The sequence below is a fragment of the Mus pahari genome, chromosome 3 (assembly GCF_900095145.1).
Source record: "Mus pahari chromosome 3, PAHARI_EIJ_v1.1, whole genome shotgun sequence".
In the NCBI taxonomy this organism is placed as follows: Eukaryota; Metazoa; Chordata; class Mammalia; order Rodentia; family Muridae; genus Mus; species Mus pahari.
In genome coordinates, this window is record NC_034592.1 from 56,560,178 (window position 1) to 56,571,572 (window position 11,395).

Sequence of the window (11,395 nt, forward strand, 5' to 3'; positions counted from 1 at the left end):
CATCTGTAATGGGATCTGATGCCCTCTTCTGGGATGTCCAAAAGAGGAGAAACCATTAAACTTCTAAGTTAGTAAATGCATATAAAGACTTATGAGATAAAAATGTTTCACTGGATAAAATAAAAGATCAATTTGTACACTTATATATTTAAACAGTACTTTACTAAAATTCCATATCCTAAATGTGGAAACCTCCACCTTCCTCTGGCTCATATTTCCTCTAAAAGTTATCTATGGTGGCACCAGCAAACTGGACAGTGGCAGAAATTTATTTATCATATTTAGTTTATTGAAGCTGGAGAGGGACATGTAACTGTTTGCCGGAAAGCGGTTATGATTTCCAGAGTCAGCTCAGAGGGAAGGGTGTTCTAGAGCCTATTGACTGTATTTCAGTCTAGACTTAGAATCCAAGATAACGAACTGAAAAGATAACAAAACTAGTGGATGGCTCAACACATTACCACTCTCCCGTGCAGAATCCTTCCTGCAGCTCTGTTTAGATGGACCTCAAGATGAGATGAGAAGATGGTTTCTCTAGAGCAGCGGTTCAGAACCTTCCTAATGCTGACAGCCTTTAATACAGTTCCTCATGTGGTGGTGACCCCTGACCATAAAATCATTTCTGTTGCTACTTCACAACTGTAATTTTGTTATTGTTAAGAATCATAATCTAAATATCTGTATTTTCTGGTGGTAGTACCCAACCCTGTGAAAGGATTGTCTGACCTCCCCCCCAAAGGAGTCATGACCCCCAGGTTGGGGGTTGGGAACCACTCTCTAGGTTTTATAATGTGACTTCTTAGCCCATGCATGACAGCCTGCTCCTAATTCTGTGTTTGGCAGTTATGAAGTAAAAGTTTCTTGTTTGTTTTTCAGCAACTACCTGGACAAGACTGATGTACAGGTAAAGGATTCGGGCTGGGGGCGGAGCTCAGTCGGTACAGTGCCTGCCTAGCATGCGCACAGGAAGCACTAATGTCAACCCCCCAGCCTGCACAAACTGACATGGTTGCACACGTCTGTCATCTTTGGTTTTGTTCATTTTGAACTATGAGCCTACCCTTGTAATGGCTAAGTCACTTCTCCACCTCAGTCCTAACACTTGGGAGGAGAAAGAAAAAATTAGAAGTTAGGATTGTCCATGGCTACATAGTAAGATCAAGGCCAGCCACAAATGCATAAATATGCCTCGACTCAAAAAAAATTTTTAAAAGTAAATAAAACGTGTATTGCCGGAGGTTCTGTTCTTGTTTTGTTTTTGTTTTTAGAATACTTTGGGTCAGCTTTACCATCCATTTGTAAGGTTTAGAAATAATTGGCTTTAGTATATATTATATAATAGAAATATTTACATAGAGGCTCATAATATATTTTTCCAAGTACTTCAAACTAAAATAATAATGATAATTCTAGTTTTTATTCCTGCTTCTATTTTAGGCATCAAAAAGCAGACAGAATGGCAGATTGCTATTGTATGATCCGAAGGGTAAATGATTTATTACTTAGAATGCATTTGACCATGATCTTGTTTTGAGTATTAATTAAGAATATTGGAATGGTTGGATATCATTGTATAATTCATCAGTTAAATCCTGTGTTATCTAACTTTCAAAAAAAACCCTTAATTATTTCTCAATTAAATTTTTATGTTAGGTATAGCTCTGTAGGAAAAAAATACCAAATATGTGTCTTTTCTCTTTCAGAAAAACTGATGAGCGGCACCAATAAAGAAAAGTCACAGTAAGGAAATGCCTTGGCCTTTTAAGTAATGAGAAGTAGATAGCACAAACCAGTTATCACCTAATTAAACCTGCAACGGCAGCCATGCGTGGATGGGCTGCCGTTGTTACTTGAATAGTGGGATGTCTAAAATGAAAATTAAACTGTGGAAAAGTGAAATGTCTGTGATGCTCAAGTCTGCCTCTAATGCTTAAACATAGTGTCTTCTGGCTCCTCTGCCTGCCTTTTAATTTCCTCTACTCTTTCCCGTTTCCCTTTGATACTGCTTCCTTCTTTAGAACATCTCTGTAAGTGAATACTTACTATAAAATTAGTATTCTCAGCTCTTTTAACATGCATCTTAGTCCTACATAAAGAAAAAAAATCACTTTGAATAGTTGAAGAAGCTGGTATTTGAAAAATCACAGTGTAGATCAATTGAATTGCGGATAATGAGGCATTAGCTCCACTGATAGCATCAGTTCCAATGCCTGATTAAACTCCTTTACAATACAATCGTCCCCTACCTTTTGGGAAGAAATATGATATTCTATGAAAAAATCACAGTTTTAATATTGACCTTAGAACAAATTCCTAGGGCTGGAGAGATGGCTCAGCAGAGAAGAACCTCTTCCTGGGGGTCCAGGTTAGATACATGGTGTTCCCTAACACCAGTCTTAGGGAACACAATGCTCTCTTCTGGTCTTTCTGGGCATTGCACACATATTGTGCATAGACACATGCAGGCAAAGCTCATATACACAGCAAATGAAAAGAGGAAAGGTGCCTGTGTCAGGCCTGGCCACCTCAGTTCAGTTCCAAGGACTCAGACAATCAAAGGAACAACTTCCAGTAATTTGTGTGTGTGTGTGTGTGTGTGTGTGTGTGTGTGTGTGTGTGTATGATTGTAGCTCTTGGGAGCTCCAGATACATTGTCTATTCATGCCTGAAGTCCTGGACTTCATTTTGAATACTATTGGCTGAGAAAAATTCTACTCTATTAAACACATATATTAATTTTCATACTGTAATAGCTAAAAATGTCCATCTTTACTTTTTAAAAAAATTATCTTTAATCTTTTTTTTTTACAATCCAGTTGTTATCCCCCTCCCAGTCTGCCCCCTGACAGTCCCTCATCCCATTCTTCCTCCCCTGTCTCCAAGAGGATGTCCCCAATCCAACCAACCCCACCCCACCCTGCCAGGCCTCCCCACTCCCTGGGACCTCAAGTCTCTCCAGGGTTAGGTGCATCTTCTCTCACTGAGACTGACCAGGCTGTATATGTGACAGTGGCCTCATACCTGCTAGTATATGCTGCCTGGTTGGTGACTCAGTATTTGAATGATCTCGGGGGTCCAGGTTAGTTGAGACTTCCTGTGGGGTTGCCCTCCTCAGCCTTCCCCTAATTCAACCACAGGGATCCCCGACTTCAGTCCAGTGGTTGGGTGTAAGTATCTGCATCTGTATCAGTCAGCTGCTTTTTGGGCCTCTCGGGGTGCAGCCATGTTAGGCTCCTATCTGTAAGCACACCATAGCATCAGTAATAGTGTCAGGCCTTGGAGCCTCCCCTTGAGATGGAACCCAAGTTGGACCTGTCACTGGACCTGCTTTCTCTCAGTCTCTTCTCCATTTTTGTCCCTGCAGTTCTTTTAGACGGGAACAATTCTGAGTCAGAGTTTTTGACTGTGGGATGGCAACCCCATCCCTCACTTGATGCCCTGTCTTACTCCTGGATATGGACTCTATAAATAAAGTACCCTCTCCCCACGGTTGGGCATTTCATCTAAGGTTCTTCCCATTGAGTCCTGAGAGTCTCTCATCTCCCAGGTCTCTGGTACATTCTAAAGGGTCCCCCTCCTCACCTTTACTTTTGCTGCAAACTTCATACATCATATAAATATAATACCTAAAAAATAAATCCGTGTAGCCAGGCATTGGTGGCACACACCTTTAATCCCAGCACTTGGGAGACAGAGATAGGCAAATCTCTGAATTCAAGGCTAGCCTGGTTTATAGAACTAGTTCCAGGACAGCAAGGGCTACACAGAGAAATCCTATCTCAAAAAAAAAAAAAAAAAAAAAAAAAAAAGCGACAGCAAAAAGAACTTGTGTTAGGTAGGGAGTAACATGAGCCCCAGATGTCAAGGTCAGGAGACAGCTTCTAGTCGTTCGTTCATTTGTTTTCCTTCTGTCGTGGAGGCCTTGGGGCTCAAACTCAATTCATCAGGCTTGGCAGTAACTGCCTTTACCAGCTCTGCCATCTCACCCCCCACACCCCGTATATTTTGCATCAAAGAGAAAGTAATATGTAACAGGTCAATGTCAGAGGATTTACATTTGTTTCAAGTTAAAGTCCACCAGAAAAAAATCTTGTATAAAGTACATCTATCTACCTACACATACTTCTATATATCCTGTTATCTATCTACCTACACATACTTCTATATATCCTGTTATCTATCTACCTACACATACTTCTATATATCCTGTTATCTATCTACCTACACATACTTCTATATATCCTGTTATCTATCTACCTACACATACTTCTATATATCCTGTTATCTATCTACCTACACATACTTCTGTGTATGCTGTTATCACAGAGTTGAAAGCACACTCAAAAAGAGATACATTATCCAGTACTGATGTTTAGGTTTCAGTCTCCCAAGTGCTGGGCTTAAAGGCATGAGCTACCACATCGTGCTAAACTGAGTAGCTTTTAGTTGGAGAAAAGGTTGAATTCATGACTTGTGATTCTTCCAGTAACAATGGAAGTTAACAGGCCATCAGTGGGAATAAGTGACGGTTGTGTCAGTGTGACCAACTGTATTGGTTGCTTCTCTCATTGCTGTGACTGAATGCCTGACAGAAGCAACTTCAGCGAGGAGGTTTATTCTGGGTCATAGTTAGAATGCACTGCATCATGGCCGGGAAGGAGGCATGGTGGCAGGAGTGTGGGGTGGCGAGTCCCGCTCCTGGCAGCCGGGAGAGGACCGTGGTGCTCATCATTAAGCCGAGATCCAGCCCGCAGGATGGTGCTGCTCATATTTAATAGCCTTGGGTATCCTAGCCAGTGTTTGTAGACAATGCTGAGCAGGGGTGGGCCTGAAGCAGAGCTGATCCACATCCCACAGGAGACACAGCCCGGGAAGTCAGGGCAGCCCGGACCGGGACAGAGGAGCAGAGGGACTCTGCTCAGTACCGACTGCACTGGATTATGAAACTACCTTTTGCAAGAACACTGTGGTCAGATACCCCTGTGCTCATGCAGAGACACGAGCAAGGGCGGCAACTGTAGCCAGTGAGCCTCATAGATGTGTGGTGTGACCATCCCAGGCCCTTTATTGAAAGTTAAAAGTAAATGAGGTTAGTTTTTGAAGACTGTGACAACAGTAAAAATGAAAACCTGTAGTGACCATAGAGAAGAATGAACTCATTCAGAGAATTTCTCAGAGGAGCTTCCTAGGCAAGCTGAGCACTGTTGGCTCCACCTGCTGCCTGGGAGGTCCTTTGGTTAGGTAAAGACCCTACTGTGCTAGGTTAAAGAACACTAGTTTTTGTTCTCTCTCTCTCTCTCTCTCTCTCTCTCTCTCTCTCTCTCTCTCTCTCTCTCTCTCTCATCTTCACTCCTGTCCCAGCTACAGGGGAAATAGCTGAAGCAAATCCACAATTCGTTGACCAAAGTTGAAGAAACTGTACCCTAAGGTTGTGTTCTGTGATGGAGTGTATGGGTTGTGTTCTGTGATGGTGTATATGGGTTGTGTTCTGTGATGGTGTGTATGGGTTGTGTTCTGTGATGGTGTATATGGGTTGTGTTCTGTGATGGTGTGTATGGGTTGTGTTCTATGATGGTGTGTATGCTATACAACGTTTTCTAAAATGAATGCTAAGCTGCCTTCTCATTTCTACTTCACTTAAGCAAATCCCCCTTTGGACGGAGACCAAGATTATCAAACAAGCTTTATACTTCTCCAGCACAGATCCCGGGTGGAGCTAATGCATTCTCAGCAAAGTAAGATTTAAATAGTTTTGATTTTTGACTTATATAGTTGATTAATATAAATTGTTTAAGGGCTAAAAAGATGGCTCAGTGGTTAAGAGCACTGACTGCTCTTCCATAGGTCCTGAGTTCAAATTCCAGCAACCACATGATGGCTCACAAACATCTGTAACAGGATCTGATGCCCTCATTTGGTGTGTCTGAAGAGAGAAACAGTGTGCTCACATACATGAAATAAATAAATCTTAAAAAAATAATTCATTTAAGATAAAATTTAGATAAGTTTTCTGAAAATACTACTAATTCTAATAGTTATTGGGGGACATTTTCTAAATATGCTGGATATAGTCCTTTAAAACTAAGGAAAATACTAAATTTTAGGATATTTACTCTGTAGCATCGCCACGTTCTGCCAGACCACCCAATCTGAGTAACTTCGTAGCTTTCAAAACTACTTGATTAAATAAATACCTTCCATATCCAAAATGTTGGTACATACAGTAAAATTTGCAATCTTCCCTCCATTCTCGCTGTTGTGAAAGCTATGAGTCTCTTAACTGTTTTCTTAAGTATAGTCAGAGCCCTTCTTACTGTGAATATCACCACCTCAAAAGGAAGTCAGTGGAGTTGGTTTGGTTTGGTTTGGTTTGGTTTGGTTTGGTTTGGTTTGGTTTGGTTTGGTTTGGTTTGGTTTCAGGAGAAGGGCTGGAAACAGAGTCTCACTAGGTAGCGTGGGTTGTCCAGGAACAATCTCTGTAAACCAGGCTGGCTTCTAACTAATAAAGATCCATCTGCTGCTGCCTCCCAAGTGCTGGGATTAAAGGCATGAGCCACCACATCCTGCTAAAGTCAGTATTTTTTAGTTGGAGAAAAGGTTGAATTTATGGCTACAGGAAGTGAGAAGAAAAGGGCTTTGTGCTTTACTGTTAACTTATTGGGTCAGTGCTCAGATAGATTTTGGTCGTGGGTGTTCATGGTTGCGGCTTACAACAGTCACTAGCATTCCATGGCAGCCACAGGACAGTGAAGGTTAATCAGGGTACTTTTAGCTGCTCTAATCCTCTGAAGTGTGGTGGCTAACTCCCCTACTCAGGGATATAAGTGAATGGATCTGCAGACATCCTAGTTCACAGTCTTAGGCATATATGCTGTTTCCTGTTGACTTCGGTTATGCCAGCTTTAGCTATGTGGTACATAAAACAATAATAATGTCTTATAATAATGACATCTAAAAGTCAACTGTCATTTAGTGAAGAGAAAGGCATGAAAACACTTTTCTTAGAGTTGGTATGACCATATGTAAGTTCTGGCAAGCAGTTCTATGGCAGCCAAACAATAGTCCCGTCATCCCAAGCAATCAAGGACTTGGACTCTCAATGTCAAGGTTCTCTGACACAATTAGAAGACCAAAGGGTCAGAACATAAATCGTCTTCCCGTGCCTTTTTTATGTGCGGAGACGGGGGTGTGGGGGTTGGTTCCTGCTGTCATTTTTATATCTTTTCAAAAAAAAAAAAAAAGGTTAAAAGGTTTTAGGTGTACACATGACATACTTTGACTTTGTTCTGTTAATCCCCTCCCCTGCTGCCACCTCTCCCCCTTCCCACTTGCTTCGTCCTCTCCCCCATCTGTCCCCCTTCCCACTTGCTTCGTCCTCTCCCCCATCTGCCCCCCTTCCCACTTGCTTCGTCCTCTCCCCCGTCTGCCCCCTTTCCCACTTGCTTCATCCTCTCCCCCGTCTGCCCCCTTCCCACTGCTCTTTTCCATGTACTCTATCTACTACTCTTGAGATGCTTTCTTCCTCTTCTAGTTTCATAATCTAGAAATACGTGTATTAACACACACACACATTCTCATATATACAATTTTAAATTTGGGTTCGGTATCTGTCTTCATTAGGGTTTCATTACTATGAAGAGACACCATGACCAAGGCAATTCTTATAAAGGACAACATTTAATTGGGGCTGGCTTACAGCTTCAGAGGTCCAGTCTATTATTGTCATGATGGGAAGCATGGCAATATGAAGGCAGACATTGCACTGGAGGAACCAAGAGTTCTGTGTCTTGATCCAAAAGCAGCCAAGAGGAGGCTTTATTCTGATTAGGGACTTCAGAGTCCACCCCCACAATGACACACTTCCTCCAGTAAGGCCACTCCTATTCCAACAAGGCCACACCACCTAATAGTGCCGTTTGCCATGGGTCAATATTCAAACCACCACAGTATCTGAGAAAACATGCACTGTCTTGGGCTTATTTCTCTTCACACAATGATTTTTCAATGCATCCATTTTTCTGAAAATGTTGTGATTTCATTTTTTCTTGAATGGTACACAACTATTTTTTCTTCTTTTGGCTTTGAGACAGTTTCCTGTGTAGCCTGGGAAATCACTATGTAGACCAGGCTGACTTCCAACTCAAAGAGTCACCTTCCTCTGCCTCCCGAGGGCTGGGATTAAAGCTGTGCACATCACATGCAACTTGAGGTGTATAACATCTCATTATGTGTATGTACTATGTATTTTCTTTACATATCCATCTTGTTTTGGATAGGTTTACTAGTGCTGTGAAGAGATGCTGTGACAAAGGCAGCTTAGGAAAGAAGCATTTAACTGAGGGCTGGCTTACAGTTTCAGAGAGTGAGTCCATGACCATCATGGTGGGGCATATGGCAGCAGGCAGGCCAGATGGCTCTGGAGCTGAGAGATCACATCTGATCTATGCGTTTCAGGCAGAGAGAGAGCAAGGCTGAATTTAGCAAAGGCTTTTGAAACCTCAACCCACTCCCCAGTGACACAGCTCTCCCAACAAGGCCATATCTACTCTAATAAGCTACACCTCCTAATACTTCTTAAACAATTCTACTAACTGGAAACCAAAATTCAAACCTTTGAGTTTGTGGGGGCGACTATTCAAGCCATCACATATCCATGGATGAATATTAAACTAGTTCTCCTCCCTGGCTATAGAGTATGGTACAATAATAAACAAATATGGATGTCAAGGTTTTTTATTGGGGTATATTGGATTAAACTTTTCTGGGTAAACAACCAAGAATAGGATAGCTTAGTCAAATATCCTAGGGAAATAAAAGCTCCGTTTATTGTCTCTACAAAGGAATATAACAGGCCACTCAACCCATTTGTAAAGTTAAAATCCAAGGACTAACAAAAAGGATCAGAAGGCCAAAAGGAGCTTGCCACCCAGGCTGACTTCTTGAGTTTGATCTCTAAGACTTACCTAGTAGAGAGAACCAGCTCCTGCAACTATTGCCCTCTGACCTCCACATACATGACATGACACATGACCTAACACATGCTAAAGAAAGGAATGTAAAAAGAAAGAAAAGAGCAGAACCCAAGATAAGTGATGATACTGAATGTTTGGACTTCAGTCTTCTTTGAAAGGGCAAAACCACCATAATCTCATCATTTAGTATCTTTCCATGAAACTAGAAGCTGAATTTTTTTCAAAAGAGACATGATAATGCATTGGTTATGTTGTTGTCATTGTTGTTTGTTTGTTTAAGACAAGGTTTCTCTGAGTAGCCCTTCTTGGCCTGGAACTCATTCTGTAGACCAGGCTGGCCTTGAACTCAGAGACCCACCTGCCTCTGCCTCCCAAGTGCTGGGACTAGAGGTGTGTAACACACACCTGGCTGACACTGAAAGATCCTTAACACTCTGCAAAGGGGTTTGGAACATTTTCACAATCATAGCCGGATTTCTGTGCGGATAGAGTGCTGTACCCAGGATGCCTTTCTGTGTGCATAGAGTGCTGTACCCAGGACGCCTTTCTGTGTGCATAGAGTGCTGTACCCAGGACGCCTTTCTGTGTGCATAGAGTGCTGNAGAGTGCTGTACCCAGGACGCCTTTCTGTGTGCATAGAGTGCTGTACCCAGGACGCCTTTCTGTGTGCATAGAGTGCTGTACCCAGGACGCCTTTTCTCCATGTGCCATTTATTGGGATGAACTTTCTAATGTGAAAGCTAAGCTGTTTTATGACTGTAGGGTTAATATTAGTGTTGGAACCTTACTCCGAGTATAGCACTTGGCAAACCCAGGCATCTATTTACAAACTTCAAAAGTCATTCGAGGCCAATTTTATGGCTTTCTGTCACCACATCACAATGAGCCATAAATAATTTCCTAAATGATTCTCTTATGTGCTGTGTGTTGGAACTCTAAAGATTAGAGTCTATGAATTGTTACACAACAATAAATACTAAGCAGAAATTGTCTTCAATGAATAATAAAAATTATGCTTTTCCAAAGAGCCAACATACTCTTTAAGTCTATGTTTGTTTGGTATGTTATATTCTAATTTCCCTGAGACATAGTATGCACATGTGAGTCTTGTGAACATAAGACATGGTGATCACTGTGACTGAGACGTCTCACTGTCTGGCTTTAATGATTAGAAAAGAAGCCTCTTCAAAGAAGATCGAAGATAAAGTCTCTTTTAAAAGTATCGAAAACAGACCATCCTCAAGGAGTACTGAAAACAAAGATGTCTTAACAAACCGGCAGTCCGACCTGTGGTCATCTTCCTTCCTAAAAGGAAGTGCAGGTAACAAACAGCATTTGTCTTACTGAAGTGAGTAATTGTGGCTTCTGATTTAACCCAAAGGTCATGGGCATGAGTTGCCAATGCTGTCAATCTAAGGTAGGTCAAAGGAAGCAGTACATGTTCAAACTCATAGACTGGGTTACTTGATAGACAGACAGACAGACAGCGCATCTGTGGCTATCCGTTATATGAGATAAACATTACAGGGCATTAAGTCCTAGAATGGATTAAAGTACTATGAAAACTTAACAAGCTATTATGCTAGGTGCCAGATTAAAACTGGATCCAGCTGTCAGACCAGACACTGACCTTTCTCTCGGGACGTTCATCTTCTAGACAGAGATAGTTGGCCAGTTCTAACAAAGTAAGTGTTGAAGGATAGATTTAAAAAAGGAATACTGTTAGGATGTTAAAGATAAATGAAATCCTGTCATTTACAACATGGATGGAACTGGAGATCTTTACATTACATGAAACAAGACAGGCAGAGAAAGACCGTGCCAAAGGACTCTCGTTAGTGGGACCAAAAGTTAAGACTGGAGAGAGGAGGTAGAGGCTGGGCAGAGAGAAGGCAGAGCTGAGGAGAGCCGGTCAGTGCAGGTCAGAGATGGGTGTTAGAAGTCTGACGTGCTGTTAAACAGTAGGGTGACTAGAGATAAGGGAAATATACTGTTTCAAAAAACTAGACAGATCGAGTTTGTTTTCACCTTGAGGAAGTGATACATTTGATGAGGTATATTTAACCTGCTGTAAACATCACAAAATTTATGCATACATTAAACATTACATGGTACTCCACGAATACATGCAATTTTTTTTCTAAGACAGGGTCTTTCTATGGAGCTCTGGCTGTCCTGGAACCAACTCTGTAGATCAGGCAGACCTTGAATTCAGAGATCTCCCTGCCACTGCCTCTCCAGTGCTGGGTTCAAAAGCAGTGTGCCACTACCACCCAGCTGAATACATGCCATTGTTATCAATCACTTTAAAAATAAAAATTTTAGCCAGGCGTGGTGGCACATGCCTTTAATCCCAGCACTTGGGAGGCAGAGGCAGGCGGATTTCTGAGTTCAAGGCCAGCCTGGTCTACAGAGTGAGTTCC

General features: G+C 41.8%; 1 protein-coding gene across 2 annotated transcripts in view; it reads left to right on the plus strand.

The window, feature by feature from the left end:
- Erich2 (glutamate rich 2) overlaps positions 1-11,395 on the plus strand; it is a 34,351-nt gene that overhangs the window by 12,825 nt on the left and 10,131 nt on the right. For both annotated transcript variants that reach the window (XM_021192202.2, XM_021192203.2), the window contains 5 exons: positions 877-904; positions 1,438-1,486; positions 1,704-1,740; positions 5,643-5,735; positions 10,145-10,293. In XM_021192202.2, the coding sequence (XP_021047861.1) occupies positions 877-904; positions 1,438-1,486; positions 1,704-1,740; positions 5,643-5,735; positions 10,145-10,293 (356 nt within the window). The remainder of the gene's footprint in view (positions 1-876; positions 905-1,437; positions 1,487-1,703; positions 1,741-5,642; positions 5,736-10,144; positions 10,294-11,395) is intronic.